Source organism: Bubalus kerabau, chromosome 3 (assembly GCF_029407905.1).
Source record: "Bubalus kerabau isolate K-KA32 ecotype Philippines breed swamp buffalo chromosome 3, PCC_UOA_SB_1v2, whole genome shotgun sequence".
NCBI lineage: Eukaryota > Metazoa > Chordata > Mammalia > Artiodactyla > Bovidae > Bubalus > Bubalus kerabau.
Window position 1 is genome coordinate 116,171,270 of NC_073626.1, and position 25,330 is coordinate 116,196,599.

Below are 25,330 nucleotides of genomic sequence, written 5' to 3' on the forward strand. Positions count from 1 at the left end.
AATGGCATTTTGCTTTTTATTTCTGCCATTAATTTTAAAGGCTGTAGGAAAATAATTTTTGATTTGCACATGAAATAATGTACTGCTTTTCAGAACAAAAACATGAAAATCATTTTTGTTATGAATAGTTTAGGGTATTTGGATATATTCTATTTCTGGATAAAAGAGTTCAAAATAGGATTTCAGTAATGCATATGTGATATGTATTTAAAAGCAAAAGTAAAATGTCTTCTTGAAATTTGCCTTTGTAGTAAATTCAGTCATTCAAATTGTTTCCTTTCAAGACCCAAAAATTCTAGGGCATTGCCAGCTTTGAGTTTATCCTGAAAAAGAAAAGAAAAGGTTTTACTTTAAAGCATTATTTAATGGCTGTTTTAAAGCTTATTAACTGTCTTCAGGTTTTTAAAAACTCAGTTCCCCAATGTGAGAGAAGAATATTAGGTGTTTAAACAATGATCTCTTGACCCATGTTTTGCCGTACTATTTTTAAAATTATATTCATGTATTTGTATTGAGCAATATTTTAAAAGCAAAAATATGAATGGTGGGTGGCATATTTATGCTTTAATTATTTTCTCTACTTCTCAAATATGTTGACAGTCATAGACAAAACATGGTAGAGGTTTTAAATTTTTGAACATGTAAATAATGTATTATTTACATTATAGCTAATGTAGAAAATGTATAATTTTATGTTTTTTTATAGCAGCAGTTTCTAATGAAATATTTCTGCAAATGCATTTTATATTAAATAGTAAGTACAATGATAGGTTTAAGCATATTATAAACAGAATTATAGTATGACCCAACAATTCCACTCCTAAATATACCCAAAAGAATTTTTAAAAGTATCAATCAGATACTTGAAAGGGAACGTTCGTAATAGTACTATGCATAGCAGCTGAAAGAAACAGCACAAGTATACATCAACAGATGAGTAGGCTTTTAAACGTGGTATACACATAAATGGAATATTCAGCACCCAAAAGGAATGTTTTTTTTTTCTTTCAGTTTTATTGATATATGATTAATATACAACACTGTATAAGTTTAAGATGTACAACAAATTATCCTTCAATTAAAAAATAAATTTAAAAAATTATGACAATAAAGTTTTAAAAATAAAATAACATAAAAGCAAAAAAAAAAAAGTACAACATAATGATCTGACTTATATACATCATGAAATGAATACCATAATAAGTTTAGTGGATATCCATCATCTCATATGGACACAACATTAAAGAAATAGAAAAAATATTTTTTCTCTTGGGATAAGAGTCTTAGTATTTAGTCTTTTAATAACTAACATATAGCAGTGTTAATTATATTTATCCTGTTGTACGTTACAGTCCTGGTGGCTCAGTGGTAGAGAATTCACCTGTCAATGCAGAAGTTACGGGTTTGATCCCTGGATTTGGAAGAGCCACTGAAGAAGGAAATGGCAACCCACTCTGTATTCTTGCCTGGGAAATCCCATGGGCAGAGGAGCCTGGTGGGCTGCAGTACATGAGGTCACAAAAGAGTCGGACACGACTGAATGACTGAGCATAAGAAGATTAAAATCCTAGTACTTATTTATCTTGTAACTGGAAATTTGTACCTTTTGACTGCCTTCTCTAATTCCCCCTTTGTCCCTCTATTTGAAATCTAAGTTTGAAATTTGGTTGTAGGAGGAGGGGAGGAGACTTTCAACAGGGAAAACCCTCCTAGGAAAATGACTTCTTTGGTAACCTCTACAGGACCCTCCAATGAGTTTTAAGAATTACTTGGAGTCAAATACAGAGAAAAGGTACAGCTTAGGTACCACTACCTTCTCCGTATATGTGTTGTCCTTTCACATGACCCTGAATAAGAGTCTCAGAATATTGTACAAATATGTACATTGATAAATTTCACATGAGAATGCCAAGTTTTTTTTCACCTACTCCCCAGCTATAGATTAGATCTGCTCCACAGAAAAAGCTCCTGTGATTTGAGAGTTAACTTTGTGATACCCTAATTGATACAGGTCTAGCTTGCAAAGGACAGGCATGCGGCTGAGGGTGGAAGGAAACATGTATGGGGTTGTGTAACATCCATACCATTAATGTGTATCTGTGTATCATGACCATGTCAGGGTTCTCACATAGGCTTGCAGAGTGGGTAATGTGAAGCAAGGACCTCTTACTTGGGGTTCTTCCGTGATTCATCCTGGGTCATCCTTCTCTAAAGGAAGACTTCAGAAATAATGGCTGCAGCTCTGAAAAACTATTTGCTTTACTTTTTAAAATACGTTGCTACCAAGTATCCTTTGAAGGTGATACATTTTGGTGTATTGGATAGAGACCTGATCCTGGAGTTAGGAGATTTGGAGTTGAGTTCATGTGCTATAATCCAGCAATTATATCCCTTTGGCAAATCACTTAACACCCAAGTCTTGATTTCCTCCTGTGCATCTACCTGGTGGAATGCATTTGCCTATCTCCCAGTGTTGTTGTGCTCATCAAATGGATTTATTTATTTCATTAAAATTTTTTTTAGTGAAATTTTACCTTCATGTGGCTCAAAATTCAAAAGATATGAAATGTATGTTTCCTTTTACTAGTACTGCCCAACCACTACTTTTTCTTCCCAGACTTATCAGTTTCTTATCTGTTCTTCCAGAGATATTTTATTCATATATAAGCAAATTCTTATATGTAGGTTTATAAATTTTTTTCACAAATGGAGAGTGTGCTATTTACAAATGAAAATATGTGCATTTTTGTACCTTTCTTAATATATCTTAGAAATTGATTTTTAATACTTTTTAATGGCTATACCGACTTGATGGACATGAGTTTGAGTGAACTCCAGGAGTTGGTGATGGACAGGGAGGCCTGGCGTGCTGCGATTCATGGGGTCGCAAAGAGTCGGACATGACTGAGTGACTGAACTGAACTGAACTGAATGGCTATATAGACTCCATTGTATAGACATACTGTTATTTATTTAACTATTCCCCTGTAGATTGTTTTTAGTCTTTATTACAATGTTATGATGAGTAACATGTAATGTTACAGAATGTCATGTATTTATGACTGCATAAAATTTTTATTCAAGATTTTCTGAAAACATGAAAGTGGTAGACATATAAAATTAAATAACAAAAGGCATATAATAGTAATTATTATTATTCCATTAAAGTCCTAATCAGGATATTTGACGTGGAGTTTGAGCAAACTCTGGGAGACAGTGAAGGGCAGGGAGGCCTGGCATGCTGCAGAGTCGGGTCTGGCTGCAACTGAACAACAACAACAGGAGCTTGGGGTAGTCTGGTTTTAGTTTATTTTCATTCATGTTATAGGGAGTTTTTCATTTTCAACTTTTGATATAAAAAGTAGAGAAAATCCTAGTATTGCTTTCTACTTTAATAAGTATATATTTAACAATTATATGAAGGCTTACCTCATAGCTCAGTCGGTAAAGAATTTGCCTGCAATGCAGGAGACCTGGGTTAATTTCCTGGGTTGGGAAGATCCCCTGGAGAAGGAAATGGCAACCCATTCCAGTATTCTTGCCTGGAGAATCCCATGGACAGAGGAGCCTGGAGGGTTACAGTCCATGGGGTTGCAGGAGTAGGACACGACTTAGTGACTAAACCACCACCGCCGCTGCTGCTGCTGCTGCTAAGTCGCTTCAGTCGTGTCCGACTCTGTGCGACCCAATGGACGGCAGCCCACCAGGCTCCCCCATCCCTCGGATTCTCCAGGCAAACCACCACTACCATTTAACAATTCAGGATTTTTATTTCCTTAAGGGGGGTAAGTGCCAAAGGAGACACTTCCTGTTTAAAGCAGTCTGAGGTTTCCCAGTTAATAACTTGCAATTAGTATATATCAAAATGTACTCTTCTTGGCATCTGTTAATGTGCTTCAAGCTGTCTAAGAAGATGTGATAAGCTGTATCCCTAACAATTAGAATAGAGAATTAGAGATGAAGATAACTTTTGGATCCTAGTTTAGAAGAAAGTCAAGTCTCATACAAAAGGGTTATGACAGACTTTTGTAAAATTTTTTAAGAATTTACATCTCGCTGTGTTTTCATTTTGGCATTCCTGTCCCCTAGTGGTGAAGTCTTAGGAAGAACTTGTTTCGTTGGGAGCAGGTGTGGAATGGGATTTGCATGCTCAGTCACTCAGTTGGTCTGATTCTTGTCTCCTTTGTCTCCTGCATTGGCAGGTGGATTCTTTACCACTGTAGGATGGGAAAGTCAAAGTGTTAGTTGCTCAGTCATGTCTGACTCTTTGCAACTCCAGGGATTGTAGCCTGCTAGGCTCCTCCATCCATAGAATTCTCCAGACAAGAATGCTGGAGTGGGTAGACATTTCCTTCTTCAGAGGTTCTTCCTGACCCAGGGACAAACCAGCATTGAAGGTGGGCTCTTTACCATCTGAACCACCAGAGAAGCCCATGGGATGTGAAGGGGATGGCAAAGGAGAGGAAATCTGGAGACACAGTGCCTCATTTTAAGCTCATGTTGTTTCAGGAACCTAAGGGGCAGAATAGGAAGTGTCAGCATTAAGACACATTTAGCTACCCTAAAAGTCAAATGCTGAAAGAAAAACAAAATCCAGTTGCTTGAGGGTTCTGCATCCTTGAGTCCTGTTAATCAAGACTTGAGTCTAAATATCCAAATTACTAGAATCATTACAACTTTGGAGATTGGTAGATATGTAATAGAAACATGTTTTCTTATTCATCTAACATGCACATCTAAATATATTATTAAATATGCTTCTTTACAGTTTTCTTTCTTGTATTTATGAATTTAGTTGTACTAGGTTGACTTCTAGCTTTTTAACTTTCCTTTGCTCTTTAATAGATCAGCCGTTTCTAAAGATCAAGTAACGGTTCTAGGAATACTGCTGCTGCTGCTAAGTCACTTCAGTCGTGTCTGACTCTGTGCGACCCCATAGACGGCAGCCCACTAGGCTTCCCTGTCTCTGGGATTCTCCAGGCAAGAACACTGGAGTGGGTTGCCATTTCCTTCTCCAATGCAGCAAAGTGAAAAGTGAAAGTGAAGTCGCTCAGTCGTGTCCAACCCTCAGCGACCCCATGGACTGCAGCCTATCAGGCTCCTCCGTCCATGGGATTTTCCAAGCAAGAATACTGGAGTGGGGTGCCATTGCGAATACTAAGTGCAACAATTTCTCTGTCCTTTGCTATCCCATATCAAAGTGCTCTGAAACCAAACACAGTTAGATCAGGGAGATTCAGGAATAAGATCATGAAGTAAAAGGCACATACCTTGGTTTCTGCATCAAATTCTCCCATGGATTCTATCAGTTTCCCAGGTTCCAACTCACCTAGTGGGAAGGGGTAATCAGTTCCCAAAATGACTTTATCCTAAAAAAAGAACAAATTTATCCCTACTTTTTTAAAGCATCAAAGAACCTCTTATAAACTTAATTGTATTTACAAACACTCCTATGATAAAATAACAAAATTTCCCCTGATTAATGGAAGCAAATTGATTTGAAGTTTTAGGATTTAATGGCTTCAAATTGTATTCTGACATTTTGTCCAGCAGGTGGTGATATTAGGTCTCTTAAAACTGCAAATAAACCTCTATCCTCCCTTGTTTTTTCTAAGGAACTGAATTGCAGAACACTCAAATCTAAGAAGCAGGCATTTGTTTAATAAAACATGCTAATGTCTTCAAATGAAATTAGTGATTCTATATTTCTTAAAATGATGCATTGCAATTGACTCCACAATTTTTGAAAATATACTAGAGTTAGAAAGGAAAACGTAAAAAACTAACAACTGGATGAAATGAATGAAAAGAAAACAAAAACTAACCAGTTCCCCCCCACCCCCACAAACAATTACTATCTCTGTAAACTAGATTGTGTTTTTCAATGATGTAGCTTTGAAGTTCTATTTGACACTTTGTATGATAAAGCACACAGGCTTGTCTGTCTACAAATAAATAAAGCACTATGTCAAGTAGTGTGCTAAAATCTAGATTGCCCTGGTCAACAAAACAGAAATGGGGACAGGGAGGGCTCAAGATGGCAGAATAGGAGGATCCCAAGTTCACCCCCTGTCACACCTGAATTACATTACTGAACAGGGCAACTATCTCTGAGAATGACCTGAAGGCTAGTAGAAAAGACATAAAGAACCACAACTTGACAGGTAATAGGGTGGAGACACTGGCTGTCAGGATTCACATTCTTGCCATGGTGACTCACAAACAGGAGGAAAATCAACTGTGGAGGTCCTACCTGAGGAGCCAGGTGTCCAAGTCCCACACTGAGGTCACCAGCCTGGTCCTGCACTGGGAAGATGAGCACCCAGAATGTCTAGCTTTGAAAATCAGTGGGGCCTATGTTAGAACTAGAGGCTGGAGGGCCATCCTTAAAGGGCATGTGCAAAAACTTCCTTGCTCCAAGTCCCTGTGCCGAAGCTGCAGTTTGAAAGGAGTCTGGGTCAGACATACTTGCTGATCTTAGAGTCTTGTGGAGAAACAGGGGGCAGCTGGGACTCCCCTTGGGAACTGACATGTTTCTGGCAGCTGTTTTCATAATCTCTCTCTACCATGCTGACGCTGGCCCTGGTGGTTGCTTTTTTGGAATTCTCCCTCTAGCCTGTTAGCGCCCGGGGCAGCCCCAATTACCGGCACATCTGCAACAGCCAGGCTTGCTACAATAGAAGGCCTCATGCAGCCCATGTAGGGGACACCCCTGGAGTATCTGACTCTGGTGATCAAAGGGGAACATGCTGCTGGGCTTCCTTCCCTAGGACAAGTCACTTCTCCAAGATTGGGAGTTGTAACTAACTACATAATACATAGGAGTAAACTTAGAGAATTAGGCAAATTCAGGAGACAGAGGAGTATGTTTCAAACAAAAGAGCATGACAAAACTGAAGAAAGAGACCTAAACGAAATGAAGATAAGTGATCTACCCGAGAAAGAGTTTAAGATAATGATTGTGAAGATGCTTACCAAACTCAGGATAAGAATGGATGAACAAGTGAGAACTTGAACAAAGAGTTAGAAAATATAAAAAGGAACCAATAAGAGTTGAAGAATACAATAACAGCAATGAAGTATACAGTGGAGGGCGTCACTGGTAGAGTAGATGATACTGAAGAATGGCTAAGTGATATGGAAGACAGAGTAGTAATAATCACCTAAGCCAAACAGGAAAAATAAAAATAATTTTAAAAAATGAGGATAGTTTAAGGGATCTTTGGGACAATATGAAGTGTACTAACATTTGCATTATAGGTGTCCCAGGAGAAGAGAGAAAGGGTAGAAGTAGTATTTGAAGAAATAATAGCTGAAAACTTCCCTAAGAAGGAAACAAGCATCCAGGTCCAGGTAACATCAAGAGTCCAAAACAAGATGAACCCAAAGAAATCCATACCAAGACATAATTAAAATGGCAAAAGTTAAGAGAATTTTGAGGGCAACAAAAGAAAAACAATTAGTCACATACACGGGGATCCCATAAGGCTATCAGCTGATTTTTCAGCAGAAAATCTGCAGGCCAGAAAAGAATGGCATGATGTAATTAAAGTGATGAAAGATATTCCTGAGATGAATATAGCATTGTAAGTCAACTGTACTTTAATTTTTAAAAATACAATGGATAAGAATATGATATATTTGTGTAATGGCATAGTATACAGTGTTCAATGAACAAATTTTGGAGAAAAAGACAGAAATGGTCCCTCTCCTCAGAAACCTCATGATCTAGTAAGAGAGACACTAAATCAATAATCAATAACAAATCCATCTATTGAAATAAAATAAGAGGAACATATTTTCAACTAGAAATTTTACTTCTGGTAAGTATCCCACTCATTATGCATGTAATAGAAATATTTCAAGGAAATTAATTGCAACAGTATTATAGTAGCAAAACACTATCAAATTAAATTATAGCATATCCCCAAATAAAAAGGAATGAAGGATAATTGCATATGCTGAAATGAAATAATCACCAAGTTATATTGTAAAGAGGAATGATCCTCACAGCAGATGCTAACACTACATTGTGAATGAATCTTGTAATTGACAAAATACAATATAATAGCTGTCAAATGGAATTTACTAAAGTTAATTCAAATATCATATGATACCGCTTATATGTGTAATCTAAATGGTACAAATGAACCTTTTTACAAAACAGAAATTGAGTCACAGATGTAGAAGACAAACATGGTTATCAAGAGGGAAGTGGGGAGGGATAAATTGGGAGATTGGGATTGACATATACACATATACACATTCTGTTCAGTTCTGTCACTCAGTCATGTCCAACTTTTTGCGACCCCATGGACTGAAGCATGCCAGGCTTCCCTGTCTATCACCAACTCTGGGAGCTTACTCAAACTCATGTCCATTGAGTTGGTCATGCCATCCAACCATCTCATCCTGTGTCATCCCCTTTCCTCGCCTTCAATCTTTCCCAGCATCAGGGTCTTTTCAAATGAGTCAGTTCTTTGCATCAAGTGGCCAAAGTATTGGAGTTTCAGCTTCAGCATCAGTCCTTCCAATGAATATTCAGGATGGATTTACTTTAGGATTGACTGGTTGGATCTTCTTGCAGTCCAAGAGACTCTCAAGAGTCTTCTCCAACACCACAGTTCAAAAGCATCAATTCTTTGGTGCTCAGCTTTCTTTATAGTCCATCTCTCACATCTGTACATGACTACTGGAAAAACCATAGCTTTGACTAGACAGACCTTTGTTGGCAAAGTAATGTCTGCTTTTTAATATGCTGTCTAGGTTGGTTATAACTTTTCTTCCAAGGAGCAAGCGTCTTTTAATTTCATGTCTGCAGTCACCATCTGCAGTGATTTTGGAGCTCAAGAAAACAAAGTCTCACTGTTTCCATTGTTTCCCCATCTATTTGCCATGAAGTGATGGGACCAGATGCCATGATCTTAGTTTTCTGAATGTTGAGTTTTAAGCCAACTTTTCACTCTCCTCTTTCACTTTCATCAAGAGGCTCTTTAGTTCTTTGCTTTCTGTCATAAGGGTGGTGTCATCCGCATATCTGAGGTTATTGGTATTTCTCCCAGAAATCTTGATTGTAGCTTGTGCTTCATGCAGCTCAGCATATCACATGATGTACTCTGCATAAAAGTTAAACAAGCAGGGTAACAATATACAGCCTTGATGTACTCCTTTCCAGATTTGGAACTAATCTGTTGTACTGTGTCCAGTTCTAACTGTTGCTTCCTGACCTGCATATAGATTTCTCAGGAGGCAGGTCTGATGGTCTAGTATTCCCATCTTCCGTACAGTCAAAGACTTTGGCATAATCAGTAAAGCAGAAGTAGATGTTTTTCTGGAACTGTCTTGCTTTGTCAGTGATTCAAGGGATGTTGGCAATTTGATCTCTGGTTCCTCTGCCTTTTCCAAATCCAGCTTGAACATCTGGAAGCTCATGGTTCACGTACTGTTGAAACCTAGCTTGGAGAATTTTGAGCATTACTTTGCTAGTGTGTGAGATGCGTGCATTTATGCAGTAGTTTGAACATTCTTTGGCATTGCCTTTCTTTGGGATTGGGATGAAAATTCCTTTCATTACTCTGTATTGTAATGACCTATATGGGAACAGAATCTAGAAAAGAATGGATATAGGTATATGTATGATGCATAATGTATATGTACATAATAAAATATGATTCACTTAATATACAGCAGAAACTAACATAACATTGTACATCAACTATACTCCTATAAAAATAATTAATAAGAAAAAAGAGAAAGTTATATCATAAAGAGGGGAAAACAAAGTCTAGGACAATGTATTTGCTATACTCATATTTCTGTTTCTAATAAGAAACCTATAGAAACACAAATATATTTGTATGGTAAAGTCTATTTCATAAATGGTAGCCAAGAAACAAGATAGTTTCTTGTTTCTTGAGAAACAAGATGGTGAGGAACAAGGATGCCTGCTGTGCTACAGCTCATGGGGTTACAAAGAGTCGGACACGACTGGGCAACTGAACAACAGCAGCCGCAGCGGCCAAGAAACAAGTATCATTAGGTGTCTCCACAAATGAAGACTAGGATTCGGGGGTGTAGGAGAGCCCCCTTTTTCTCTTTTGGAGATATAATTCACATACCAGAAAATCCACTCTTTAAAAGTGTACAGTTCAATGTGTTTTAGTATATTCGTGAATTTGTGTTATCATTCCCACTAATTTGAAAACATTTTTATCACCTTAAAGTAATCTGCATACTCAATAGCAGGCACTCCTTGTTACCTCCTCCTTCTGGCCCCTGAAAACACTAATTTATCTTCTGTGTCTATGGAATTGCCCCTTCTGACATTTCATGTAAATGGAATCATACAGTATGTCGCCTTCTTTCATTTAGTATATCATTTTCAAGGTTCATCCATGCTATAGCCTGAATCAGTACTTCATTCCGTTTTGGGCCAAATAATATTCCATTGAATAGATACACCACATTGTGTTTATCCATTCATCAGATAATGGATATGTGGGTTGTTTCTACTTTTTGGCTATTATGGTAATGCTTCTCTGAACAAGTGTTTTCATAAAATTTTTTTTATGAAAACCTTTTCCCTTCTCCTGGGTATATACCTAGGAGTGGAGTTGCTGGATCATATGATAAGTCCATATTTAACATTTAGAGAAACTGTTTTTCACAGTGGCTGCAGCATTCAACATTCTCAACAACAATGTGTGAAGGTCCCAATTTCTCCAAATCCTTACCAACGCTTGTTATTGTCCATTTTTTTAACTATAGCTGTCATGGTAGGTGTAAAGTGGTATCTCACTGTGGTTTCGATTTGCATTCTGTAACGAATAATTATGTTGAACATCTTTCCATGTGCTTATTGGCCATTTGTATGTCTTTGAAGGAATATCTATATGTCCTTTGTGTCTATTCAAGCCCATGTGTTTCCTTTTTATTGTTGAGTTGCCAGGTTCTTTATATTTTCTAAATACTAGAGATTTACCAGATGTATGATTTACAGATATTTTCTTCATTCTGTGGGTTGTCTTTTCACTTCATTGGTTGTATCTTTTGAAGCCCAAATTTTAGAATTTTAATGAATTTAATTATTTTCTTTGGTTGCTTGTGTTTTTGGTGTCATAGTCAAGAAATTATTGCCTAAACATCACGAAGATTTACAACTAAGTTTTCTTTTAAGAGCTTGTAGTTTTAGCTCTTCCCTCTAGGTCTTTGGTCCATTTTGAGTTCACTTTTTGTGTATTTTGAGTGTGAAGAAGAGATCCAACTTAATTATTATTCTTTTTATGCATGTGGATATTAAGTTATCCCACTACAATATATTGAAAATACTATTCTTTCTTTATTGACTTGTATTGGTACTTTTGTTCAGAATAAGTTATCTTAATGTCTGTCTTTAAGCCACCATCACCCAGTTTTGATTATCCTATATATCTGTAGAAAGTTTTGAAATTGAGAGTGTGAGTCCTCCAATTCTGTTCTTTTTCAAAATCATTTTGTCCATTCTGGGTCCCTTGTATTTCCATATGAATTTTAGCATCAACTTGTCAATTCCTGTGAAGACAAACAAAACAAACCCTGGATTTTTGAAAGGGATTGCATTCAATCTGTAGATCAATGTGAGAAGTATGGCCATTTAACAACATTAAGTTTTCCAGCAGATGAACGTGGGATGTCTTTTCATTTATTTAGGTCTTCTTTAATTTTCTTCAACAGTATTTTGTAATTTAGTGTCCAAGTATTCACTTCTTTAGTTGAATTTACTGCTAAGTATTTTATTCTTCTTGATGCTATTGTAAATGGAATTGTCTCCTCAATTTCATTTATGGATTATTCAATGCTAGTATATAGCAATGTGGGTAATTTTTGTCTATTTATCTTATATATTTGTATATATTTTATATATTTATTCTACAACCTTGCTGAATCTCTTTATTAGCCCTGATGCTTTATTTGTGGGTTCTCTAGATTTTATATATACAAAGTCATGTCATCTTCAAATAATTTTGCTTCTTTCTTTCCAGTTTTTATGCCTTTTATTTCTTTTTCTTGCTTAATTTCCCTGGCTACAATCTCTAATACAATGTTGAATGGAAGTGGTGAGAGCAGAACCTTTCAATCTTTTGCCATTAAGTATGATGTTAATTGTGGATTTTTCATAGATGTCCTTTATCAGATGGTGGAACTTCCTTTCTACCAGTTTTTGAGTGTTTTCATCATGAAAGACTGTTGGAGTTTGTTGAGTGCTTTTTCTACATATATAGTTTAGTATTCTTGATAAACTACTTGAGCAATTTTCTGATAGACTTTATAGAACTTAAAAGCCCCTCCTGCTGCTGTTTGTAGCTGTTTAATTGTGAATTTGTGTCTGACTCTTTTGTGACCCCATAGACTATAGCCCTCCAGGCTCCTCTGTCAATGGGATTTTCCAGGCAAGAATACTAGAGTGGTCTGCTATTTCTTCTCCAGGGGATCTTCCTGACCCAGGGATTGAACCCAGGTCTTCTGCACTGGTAGGCAGATTCTATACCACTGACCCACCAAGGAAGCCAAAAGCGCCTCCTAGGAAAGCCATTCAGTTGACTATTAGTCTTGAAACTAATCTAAGAACTTTAACCAATAATACAAAGAGGCTAATTGTCCTTAACTAGATAGTCATCTCCGTATTTAAAATATAGTCTAATAATAACTGTCTAGCCATTTTTCCCCTATAAAATGATTCTACTAAGATAGAATCTTTGAATTGGGCTTTTCAGAAAGCCTCTTCATTTGAAATAAAACTCTGACCTATGCTTATAATCAGTCTTGAGAGTGGTTTTGTGTGTTGATGGGATGAAGGCTTGAATATATGAAAGAGGGAAGTCAGATTGTTACTAGGCCTAAATATTAAATGTGTTTTTTCCATGAGTCCATAGTTATTATAATTAATATTAACTAAAGTCTGTATTCTACAGTAAGGCTCACTCTTTGTGTTGTACATTCTGTGGGTTTTGACAAACATGTTGTGACATCTGTCCACCATTCATACAGAATATATTAAATGTATTTTAAGTACTCTCAAGTTGAGTTATTGTAAGGATAAATGACACTTTGATTTCTACCAGAAAAAAAGATTTTCCTAGGTTTTATGATTACATTTACATGAAACAATGTGGAGAAGTATATACTAAAGTTTAGAGGAAGGCCTTGATAGATTCACAATTCTATCTCTAGATTCCTGTATTCATGTACTGTATAAAACGAAGCAAATAAATACACCTTCTGGTAGAAACCCTAAAGACCCAAAGTTATGTCTCCTCACATCTGTGCCAACAGCTGATCTCGTTCTGAACTGCCAGCTTGGTATTCACTGGAGGTTCATTCGTCCTTACCTCTACTCCTCTAGCTAAAGTTGTTTACAATTGCAAAACATAACATAATTTTAAAAAGTCCCATGCTTATATTACATTTGTCAACCACATTAACATGAAATTGAAACCTAGAAAATGATTTTTCATTCTAGTCAGGAATTCTTCCATTCCAAGTATTATGGCCTTCTCAGATACAAATATGGTTTAAGCATGGAGGAGTCTGTTCTGTTCTATGGCAAAGGAAGCAAATGATTTTAAAGCAGAAATGAACCACTCCTCTGCAATTCATTCTTCCTGGTTAGGGCACTTCTTTGTTCTCCCGCCTAACTTGATTTTGGAAGCCTGTTGCAGAACACCAGACTTACGGTTTGCTGTGTTAGTCGCTCAATCGTGTCTTGACTCTTTGCGACTCATGGACTGAAGCCTGCCAGGCTTCTCTGGCTGTGGAATTCTCCAGGCAAGAATACTGGAGTGGGTAGCCTTTCCCTTCTCCAGGAAATCTTCCTGACCCAGGGATTGAACCTGAGTCTCCCACATTGCAGGCAGATTCTTTACTGTGTGAGTCACCAGGGAAGGTACAACTTATGGTTTGGCAGTATTTAATTATTATTTAATAGCTATTGCTCACAACTCCTCTCTATAGGAGATTAATTATCCATTTGTGATAATCTAGTTTGTAAATTTTTCATACCTATTATCCAATTAAACACCTTTTATTGATACCTTCTGATAAACTTTTGACCATTTCTAACTTGTTAGTGATTTCTTAAGGGAGAGGGAAGTAGGCATAAAAAAACTGGAGGTAGAGTTCTTGTTAAATGGATTTCTTATTCAGAGAAGGGATAGTACAGGGAAGAGATGGGGAGAAGAGATTCCTTCAGAGTCAAATGGTCCTGTAGGATGAAGGTCACTTGCTCCCAGTCTTTGCTTGATAGATGCTTAATACTTACTGAGTTAAAAATAATTTTCGTATTGCTATTTCTTGTTTAGTTCACTAAGTCGTGTCCAACTCTTTTGCGACCCTGCAGGCTGTAGTCCTCCAGGCTCCTTTGTCCATGGGATTTCCCAGGCAAGAATAATGGAGTGGGTTGCCATTTCCTTCTCCAGGGGATTTTCCTGACCCAGGTATTGAACCTATGTCTCCTGCATTGGCAGGCACTTTCATTACCACTGAGCCACCAGGACAGCCCCTATTGCTATTTCTATCACCTACTATAACTGCAAATTGATTGTGTTCTAAATGGATGCAGAGTCTGGTTAAGGAAGCATAGAATATGGCCTTGGATGACTGTTGCCTCGTTTCCCACTGATACAAGCTCTGTGGGATATCCAAGGTTCTTGTGATACCTCAGGCTTCCAAGTAACATACCTGGTCCTAGCCTTCCAAAAGCTAGAACTTTGTTCTTTCTTTTTCCTTCTTGTCTGTGATCTAGACTTCTAGTCCTTTGGGACTGACCATAATTATGAACCAATTTTTTAAGGATATCTGTGATATTTGCTACAGTAATATTTATTAACATCTACATTTTAGTGGGCCCTTTCTAAAGACTCTACTAAACTCAGAGGAATAATTTTAATAGTTGACATTTTAGGTAGTGTGGCTAACTCTTCTAGGATTCTAAAATTAAACCTTCTCAACAGGTACTGGCTTTCCTTATTAGGCAGGAAAGCAGTGGCTAATCCTGATTGATTTCTCCACACTAACACCGCCCCAACATAATTTCCCTCCCCAAAGTTAGTGGCACACGTTCCCTATGAAGTCAAAGACTTCTGAGCGATAATAATAGTGATTAATATTCCTGCCAGGGAAAAGAAAGAAACTGCTCACCTGCTGGGACGCATTAACTTTTCACATTCTCAGGGAATGCAGTGAACACTGAAAGATGTGACTTACTAAAGAAACTCAAATAGTGGAAGAGAATTCATTTGTCTTCTGGAAAAGGAACAATTAACTCTCTTCTCATTAGCATATTTCATTAGTAGCATTTGCGGTAAATACAACACACCTCTCTTACAACATAGCTTATTACAAAAATCCTAGTATATCAAGGATTCACTTTGTTCTCTGAGACATAATTTCCTAGAGAAATAGCTTGATTTAATTCAATCAGTGCAAAGCAAGATTAGCCTTATATCCACAAGATCATTACACAACTCAGTTAAACAAATATTAACTTTACAACCACTGTGCAAAAAGCACTGACATTTGGAGAGTCCTTTGGCATTGTGTTATGTTAGCTCCTCACATCAACTCTGGCTATCTATCATCTGTGTTTTACAGTTGAGGAACTGAGGTTGAAGGCAATCGTGACCTGATACTGAAGTTCACCCAGCTGACATGCAGTAGAGCCAGGACTTGAACTGTCTCTCACTTACCATAACTTCTTGAGAAGGTAGTAAGTTATACTCTTATTCTCAGGAAGCTTACAGGCATCAAAAAGGGTTCCACTCTACTGAGGACTGCAGTGCACAAGAAAACATCACTTATCCAGAATACTTACAGACAGAAGTATTAAAATACATTTAATTTTCAAGTCAGAGTGGAAACATTTCTAATACATATGGTATACTCCACCACCTACAATAGATATAATCACATCTTTGGTGATAAAGGACCTTTTCATTGCTTTAGAATCCCAAAATAGAGCAGTCCTGAATGTTAAAGAGTCAGAAGACTTAGGAAATGAATGAAGAAAAAGCTTTGGCTTTTGGGCCTGACTGGTCTCTAGTTTTAGGTCCATTTTCTAACCCACAGATTCAAATGCCCAAGACAAGATCACATGCATGCCCACTGTAAAAACTGGTCCATAAAGTGCCCCCAAATAACATTGTTATTTCTATAAATGAGCCATTTATTTTACTGTCAGATAAAATATTTTATTTTGCAGAACAGGTGTTTCTGCTTTCTCTTTTAAAAATATACAAAATAACATATAAATAGATGCTTTGGTTTGGGTGGTTGAAAGTCTCTCTTGCAGATAGAGTCCTCTTCATTTAAAAAAAATTGAGGGGAAATTTGCAAATGTAAAATTAACCATTTTAAAGTGTATACTGTGATGACATCTAGTACATTCACATCTAGTACATTTCCACTCATGTTTTCTTGTGATGTACAACCATCATCTCTATCTTGTGCTAAGACATTTTTACACCCTCAAAGGAGACCTTGTACATATTAAGAAGTCACTCTCCATTCCTACCCACCCCCTGGCAACCACTATTCTGCTTTCTGTCTCTGTGGGTTTATCTATCCTAGATTCTTCAAAGAAATGGAATCATACAATACATGACCTCTGTGTCTGACTTCTTTCACTTAGCATGTTTTCAAGATCCATGTTGTAGCATATATTGGTATTTCATTTCTTTCTTTGGCTGAATATAATATCCCATTGTATGGGTATAAAACATTTTGTTTATTCATTCATTTGTTGATGGACATTTGTTTCTACCTTTTGGCTCTTGCAAATAATGCTACTACCAACATTTGTATACAAGTATTTGTTTGAATACTTGGTCTTAAGTCTTTTCGATATCTACCCAGGAATGGCATTGTTGGGACATGCTAATTCTATGGTTAACTTTTTGTAGACCTACAAAACTGTTTTCCACAGCAGCTACTGGAAGATAACCACTTTATCTTCCAACCATCAGTGTGCAATGTCTTCACATTCTTGTCAACATTTTCCATTTCAAAAAAATTATAGTCATCTTGGTGAGGATGAAGGTTATCTCATTATGGTTTTGATTTGCCTTTCCCTAATAACCAGTAAAGTTGAACATCTTTACCAGTGCTTGTTAGCCATTTATATACTAATATCTTTTTTTGAGAAAAATTTATTCAAATCCTTTGCTCAATTTAATTGGGTTATGTGCCTTTTTATTATTGAATTATGAGATATTTGAATTATGAGATATATGAGATTATTATATATTTGAATACAAGTCTCTTGTTGGGTGTATGACCTTCGTGTGAGTTTTTCATTAAAATTATTGTACTTTTTAGGTTCAGAATTTCTGTTTGTTTTCTTTTCATAATTTTTATATATTTATTGTTAGTCTCTTTTTGTTCAGACATTAGTCTCCTGGTTTCCTTTAGTTCTTGGTCTATGATTTTTCTTTATTTCTTGATCATATTTAAGGCTGTTGATTTAAAATCATTGTCTAGTAAGTCCAATGTTTCTCCAATGACAGTTTGTTAGTTTTTTTTTTCCCCCATAGGAATGGGCCACAATTTCTTTTTTCTTTGAATGCCTCTTAATTTTTTGCTGAAAACTAGACATTCTGAATACTGTGATATGGTAACTTTGGTAAGCAGATTCTTCCTTCTTCTCAGGGTTCATTGATATTTCTTTGTGTGCTTTGTATTGTTTATTTAGTGACTTTTCAAACTATTTTGAAAGACATTCTTTGTTATATATGCTCTCTGAAGTCTCTGTTACTTAAGCTTGTGTCAGCTCATGTTTGGATAAAGAGTTATTTAAATTCCCAGAACAAAAAGAGAATGAAAAAAGACAAGGAAAAAACCTCTCCTGGTCTTTGCAGATTGGCTCTGTGATGGACCTTCCTTGAAAACTTGGCCAGGCCATTTACAACCTCGTCTTGGCATTCACTTCCCGCTGATGCTGATCCTAAAGATCAGGGAGAGATTAAAGCATAGGGCCCTATCTTGTCTTTCCTGAGAATATCCTGCTCTGGGCATGTGCTTGGCTTTCTAGGTTCTTCCTTATTTTTATCTTGTTCCCTCTTCACTTTTGATGAAGTTGCCATAGAAGATCCAAGCCTTATTTTACATCATTACTTCAGAAAGAGGCATATCATCTTTCTTCTTTCTACCTTCAATCTAAGCCAGAGAGAGTACTAGAATATTCTTTAAATTCTGAAAATCTGGCCGGACCTTCTATTGCTGTAGTTTCTGCTAACCTGTTACTGCATGTAACCATGAATATGACTTCGGAGAACTGGAAGCTGGGCCATAGGAGGATGAGATATAAGTAAGATAAATTTCATTAGAGAAAGGGAGGAAAGCTCAAGACTAGTATTATTACATGTATCCAAACGGGTCTTCCACTTGTGCATGATGACATGAGGAACTTACCTTAGAATGTAAATCAATGCACCACTTCCTTTATGAAAAAGTCTTGCCATTAAAAACAGAATCAGGACTTCTCTAATGGTTCAGTGGTTAAGAATCTGCCTTGTAACGCAGGGGTTACTGGTTGTATCCCTGGTCCAGGAAGATCCCACATGCTGCAGGGCAGCTAATCCCATGTACCACAACTGCTGAGCCTGTGCTCTAGAACACAAGAGCTACAGCTACTGAGCCTGAATGCTGCAACCACAGAAGCCCACTTGCCCTAGAGCCTGTGCTCTGCAATTAGAAGCCACTGCAATGAGAAGATCATGCATCACAACTAGAGAGCAGCCCTTGCTCACCACAACTAGAGAAAGACCATGTGTAGCAACAAAGCCCCAGTGCAGTTAAAAATAAAACCCCAAAAGTCAGTTAAACTAAACTGTGTCATTAGTAAATCAGTTTACATTCTGGCACAAATTCTTCCTCTTACCATAGACTGGTAACAAAATCTTTGTGGGCTGGAATTGATCTAAGAATCACAGTTTGAAACCCCATGAAATAGATGGTAAAGTGGATTTTAAAAAGCGTACACCCACAAGGACAAAGAGAACAGGACAGAAGAAATAAGAAAATTTCAGAAACTGGAAAGCTGTTGGACAATAACTAACTTTAGAAGACCAAGAAAGAGAAATTCCTAGCTAGTATGAGATAGGCCAAAAAGTAATCTGGCTTATATCACCAAGCCCCCAAATATCTGTAACAGATAGCACCAGGTACCTCTGGAAGTCAAGACAAAGACTGAACTAACAACAGGAAGATTCATTGCAAGCCTGTGCAGAAGCAGTTAGACCCTAGACCACGTCCCTCACTGCTTAGTCCAGTGTCTGCTTTCCCCTCATTCAGACAAAAGATTGGTCAGCCTCAAAAGGGGGTGAAAGAGAGAGCCTCTAAACTAGAAGATACCAGGCACAGTTGAGAGCATGGAATGTTCTGAAAGCAAAAGTTTATTTATTAAAAATTGAGCATCCCAACCCTTATTCTCCACTCAGTTCCTAGAATACTGGCAACCAGGCCTTTACTGGTTTTAACCCATGTGGTGCTAGTGGTAAAGAATCTGCCTTTCAATGCAGGAGATGCAGAAGATGTAGGTTCAATCCTTAGATCAGGATTGCCTGGAGTAGGAAATGGCAACCCACTCCAGTATTCTTGGCTGGAAAATTCCATGGACAGAGGAGCCTCGTGGGCTACAGTCCATGGGGTCGCAAAGAGTCGGATACGACTGAGTGACTGAGGACTTTACCATTCAGATAAGAAATTGAAAGAACTTCTCTGGGAAAGTGATAAATCAAAAAGGAAAGACCAAATATCTAGAATTTCCAAAGGACATGGCCCAGTTGGATTACTCTGTAGAGAAAATCCCACTTGACAGGTCCCATCCATATGCAGAGACTTCCAATCATCTTTTTAGTGACCACTGTTAAGTATAAGTAGATAGCCGGGGATTATGGACATTTAAGGAAAGCATTTAATATGAAATACTGAGACTTAAAAGACAAAAAACTAATTGCAGGAAGGCTTGTGGGGAGAAGTATATTTCCCAAAATTATTAATATTTTTAGAGTATTAAAAGATATGGCACTCACTCAACAATAACAGGATGTTTTAAAAAGGTTTACAGAACAAGAACAGTAACATCAAGATCTTGCAAATTAAACATTAAACCCAATTACATAGAAGGATTTATTAATAAAATTGAGGAAATCTCCCATAAAGTAAAACAAAAGCTCAAAAAGGGGAGATGTAAGACAGAAAAAAAAAAAGATTCAACTTTAGAATAGGAACTCCAGAAAGAAAAAATGGGGGCAGAGGCGGGGGAGAAGGAAGTCATTAAAGAAGTAAACTAAGAAAATTTGCAGAATAAAAGGACTCACCAAATGGCTAGCATAATGGGCAAAAACAGACCATTACTAAGAAATTTCAGGACAAAAAGAAAATCTTTTAGTCTTTGAAACTGAGAGTGAAGGAGAGAGAAGTATGTTTTATATGAAGTTTCAGAGATTAGACTTGCATTTTATTATTCAATAACAACTCTAGAAGTCAAAATATAATGTGAAAATGTATTTAAAATTCATCAGGAAAACAGATTCCAAGCTAGAATTATATACTTAGCTAAACAATTAACTCTTTGCAAGGGAAGAATATGCTCAAAAATCCTTCAGGCTAGGCTTCAGCAAGTACCTGAATCAAGAACTTCCGGATGTACAGCTGGGTTTAGAAAAGGCAGAGATCTAATTGCCGACATTCTCTGGATCATAGAGAAAGCAAGGGAATTCCATAAAAAAATCTATCGTTTCATTGACTATGCTAAAGCCTTTGACTATGTGAATCAGCAAACTGTGGAAAACTCTTAAAGAGGTGGGAATACTAGACCATCTTACGTGTTTCCTGAGAAACCTGTGTGTGGATCAAGAAGCGAGTTAGAACCTTATATGGAACAACTGACTGGTTCAAAATTGAGAAATGAGTACAAGGCTGTATATTGTCACCTGTTTATTTAATGTATATGCAGAGCACATCACAAGCTGGAATCAAGATTTCTGGGAGAAATAACCTCAGATGTGCAGATGATACCATTCTAATGGCAGAAAGTGAAGGGTAATTATAAAAGCCTGTTGATGAAGGTGAAAGAGGAGAGTGAAAAAGCCAGCTTAGAACTCAATATTTAAAAAACTAAGATGGGGCATCCAGCCCCATCACTTCATGGCAAATGAAAGAAGAAAAGGTAGAAGCTGTGACAGATTTTCTCTTCCTGGGCTCAGAAATCACTGTGGATGTTGACTACAACCATGAAATTAGAAGATGATTCTTCTTGGAAGGAAAGCTATGACAAACCTAGACAGTTTATTAAAAAGCAAAGACATCACTTTGCCGACTAAAGTCTGTATAGTGAAGGCTATCTTTCCAGTAGTCATGTACAGATATGAGAGTTGGACCATAAGGAAAACAGGGTGCCAAAGAATTGATTTTTTTTGAGCTGTGGTGCTGGAGAAGACTCTGGAGAGTCCTTTGGACAGCAAGGAGATTAAACCAATCAATCCTAAATACTCATTGGAAAGACTGATGCTGAAGCTGAAGCTTCAACACTTTGGCCACCTGGTGCAAAGAGCTGACTCATTGGAAAAAAACCCTGATGCTGGGAAAGATTGAAGGCAGAAGGAGAAGAGGGTGACAGAGGATGAGATGGTTGGATGGCATCACCAATTCACTGGACACGAACTTGGGCAAACTCCAGGAGATAGTGAGGGACAGGGAGGCCTGGCGTGCTACAGTCCATGGGGTTGCAGAGTCAGATATGGCTTGGCGACCAAACAACAGAGGAAGAATAAAGAAATATTGAGATAACCAAGGCTTCAAAAATTTTATCTCCCATACTGTCTTTCTTAGAAAGTTATTAGAAGATGTTCTTTACCAAGATAAAGGACTGAAGCAAGAAATTGGAAAATTGTGGGTCTCGGGAAGCTGGGAACCCAGTGAGAGAGAGAGAGAGAGAGAGAACATGAGGCATGCAAAGGGGGATCTCAAGATGACAGCTGAGCAGCAGGTCTAAATAGCAACCCAGTCCATATTTGAGCAAGTCAGAGACTCCTGAGATATTTTTCCAAGAAGAAAGAATTAATAGACTACTGTATCTAATGTGTTTAAATGTTCTGAGAAGAAAGTTACAAAATTGGTGGAGAGTTTGGGGTTAATTTAGTGTAAAAAGTAATGGGCAAAAAAATTTAAAAGGTGAAAGAATGAAAGACAGATATTGTTGGGCTGTAGTGGTCTCACTGAACCTCATAAGAAAGCCTGAATCCGAATTGCCCAGCCATGGAATTCCTGGATTCCTGACTCAGAGGAAATGAATGAGATAATAAATGTTCATTGTGGTTTTAAACCTGACCTAGTTGGTTGGTTGTGCGTACTCAGTTGTGTCTGACTCTTTGAGACCTCATGGACTGTAGCCCACCAGGCTCCTCTGTCCATGGAATTTTCCAGGCAAGAATACTGGAGTGGGTTGCCATTTCCTTCTCCCGGGCATCTTCCCTACCCAGGAATCAAACTGACATTTCCTGCATCGCCTGCGTTGGCAGGTGGATTCTTTATCACTGCGCCACAGGGAAGCCCCAAACCTAATCTAAGTTTTAGGTTAATGTAGTATGTAGCAATAGATAACTAATACAGATTTTGGTGCCTGGAAGTAGGCCATTGCCATAATGAAAACTTAAAAACATGGGAGTGGTTTTGGAATGGATTGGTCGGAGGAAGTTGTAAGGATCTTGAGATAGTGAAAAGACTGGAGACTCTTGTTAAGACTGTTATTAAAAGTGTGATAACTTGTGAGAAAGTTACCAGCAAGGACTTTGGGAGAATAAGGAAAATGTTACTGGAAACTAGAGGAAAGGAGATCCTTGCTACATTGTGGCAAAAAAAAAAAAAAAAAAAAAAAGCAATATTGTTACCAACAGTAATATGCAAAGTAGAAATTATATTTATCAACTGGGTGACATTGCAAAGGAAATTTCCAGACAGTGCTGGAAGTGCTGCATGCCTGCTTCTTGCTGCCTATAGTAAAATGCAAAGCGGACTGCCTTAAAGGAAGGAATGATCGCTCAGTCAGTAAAGAATCTGCCTGCAGTGCAGATCCCTGGTTGGTAAGATCCTCTGGAGAAGGAAATGGCAACCCTCTCCAGTATTCTTGCCTGGAAAATCCTATGGACAATAGTCTGGAGGGCTACAGTCCATGGAGTTGCAAGAGTCAGACATGACTTAGCAACTAAACCAACACCATTATAAATAAAGGAATTGTTGGGTTTGAAATTTCTCAGCCCCTCTAATGGCAAATGATACTAAAATTAGAGATAGCTTTCCAGCAAAGGTTAAGAGCAGGGTGCAATCTGAAAGATATAGTCTAAAAATGAACCCAAGATGTAACTATAATATGTTTGTTATGACTTCAAAAGATTTAAGACAGTGCCTCAAAGAACAACCATCAGACAATAAGGGCTTCTAGGTAGCTTAAGAGTGTTGTCCCTCAGCAGCCTTTGCAGAAAATGTAGTGAAAGGCTTTTCTCAGAAATTTGTGGGTAAGGCTTTTGCACAATGGTATGAAGCTTAATGTTGGAAAAGGAAATGGCAACCCACTCCAGTATTCTTGCTGGGATATTCCCATGGACAGAGGAGCCTGGTGGGCTATAGTCCATGGGGTTGCAAAGAATCAGACACGACTGAGTGACTAACACACACACACCTGAAGCCTAATAAGATTCATAAAAGACCTGCAAAGAGAATTGTATTTGCAGAAACACTACCAACTTGGATTTAAAGGAACAGCTAGAACTAAATGAAGCCTTTGGGCCTCAAAAGTTGTGGAGAGCATGAAGCAGTCTGTAGAAACTGCTGCTGCTGCTGCTGCTAAGTCGCTTCAGTCGTGTCCGACTCTGTGCGACCCCATAGACAGCAGCCCACCAGGCTCTGCTGTCTCTGGGATTCTCCAGGCAAGAACACTGAAGTGGGTTGCCATTTCCTTCTCCATTGCGTGAAAGTGAAAAGTGAAAATGAAGTCGTTTAGTCGCGTCCGACTCATAGCGACCCCATGGACTGCAGCCTACCAGGCTTCTCCATCCTTGGGATTTTCTAGGCAAGAGTACTGGAGTGGGGTGCCATTGCCTTCTCCGCTGTAGAAACTACTCAGTCACAAACATGGACTACCTTTCATGGAAAAGGAGGGATGACTCAGAGAGTAGAACCAAGACTGGAGAATCATTCTATGCTCTGAGCTCTAATCAAGGAATTGTTAACATGTGCCTGATAGATTTCAGATTTGTTGGTGATGAGTAACTCCTCTAAGTCTCCTGATTCCCCCTTTTGGAAAGGAGGGTCTGAAGCAACTACCGTTTGCCTGTCTCACCATTTTGTAGTTTGAGTATGTGCACTCTCAGACTGAGAGAAACTCCACATGAGGAGCGCCATCCACAAGTTACTTTAAACGCTGAGATCCTACACTTTAAGCTTATGCTATAAATGGACGAGACTTTGAGGTGGTTGTGGGAGGACTAAAGATATTTTGCATTTAGGAGGAATTACTTAGTTTGTAAATAATTTGTCACCAGAGTGTATAGTGTGGTAGTTTAAAAATATGTCTTCAAATTCTTTGATACTCCTCCCTTCAAAAGGTGGAGCTGAATTCCACTCCCTTTGAATGTGGGCCAGATTTAGTGACTTGCTTCTGAGGGTAGGTCATAAAAGGGCAGCTTCTGCCTGGTACACACTCCATCTCTCTCTTGCTCTCTTTTCCTGTCCCACACCCATTTCTCTCTCAGATCATTCATTCTTTAGGAAATACAGGTGCCATGTTGTAAGGATACTTAAGGAGAGTTAGAGGGACCCAGAGGGAGAGTTAGAGGGACCCAGATGAGGAGGAAGTCAGGCCTCTTGCCAAAGTCCAGCACCCATGTGCCAGTAATGTATAAAAGTCACCTGGAAAATAAATCTGTCATCCCCAGTTGAGCCTTAAGGTGACTGAAGCTCTGACTGACAACTTGCCTGCAACCTTGTGAGAAATTCTGAGACTGCTCAGCTGTTCCTAAATGCCAGACACAGAGACCATATGAGATAATAAATGTTTCTTGTTGTTTTGATCCACTGTGTTAGGGCAATTTCTTCTGCAGCAAAGAGCTTAGCACTGGATCTAGCCAAAATTATGATGCAATCATAAGGGGAGGATAACAGACCTCTCAAAATCTATCTACCTAAATATATAAAGTGAATTTTCTATGATCATGTTAAAGTGAAAGTGAAAGTCGCTCAGTCGTATCTGACTCTTTGCTACCGCATAGACTGTACAGACCATGGAGTTCACCAGGCCAGA

The 25,330-nt window shown here is 37.9% G+C and overlaps 1 protein-coding gene across 2 annotated transcripts in view; it reads right to left on the reverse strand.

Annotated features, from left to right (window-relative positions):
- Window positions 1-227: 227 nt before the first annotated feature.
- ACMSD (aminocarboxymuconate semialdehyde decarboxylase) overlaps window positions 228-25,330 on the reverse strand; it is a 61,441-nt gene continuing 36,338 nt past the window's right edge. For both annotated transcript variants that reach the window (XM_055572761.1, XM_055572762.1), the window contains 2 exons: window positions 5,271-5,369; window positions 228-323 (listed from right to left, as the gene is read on the reverse strand). In XM_055572761.1, coding sequence (XP_055428736.1) covers window positions 261-323; window positions 5,271-5,369 — 162 coding nt within the window. In that variant the 3' untranslated portion in view covers window positions 228-260. The remainder of the gene's footprint in view (window positions 324-5,270; window positions 5,370-25,330) is intronic.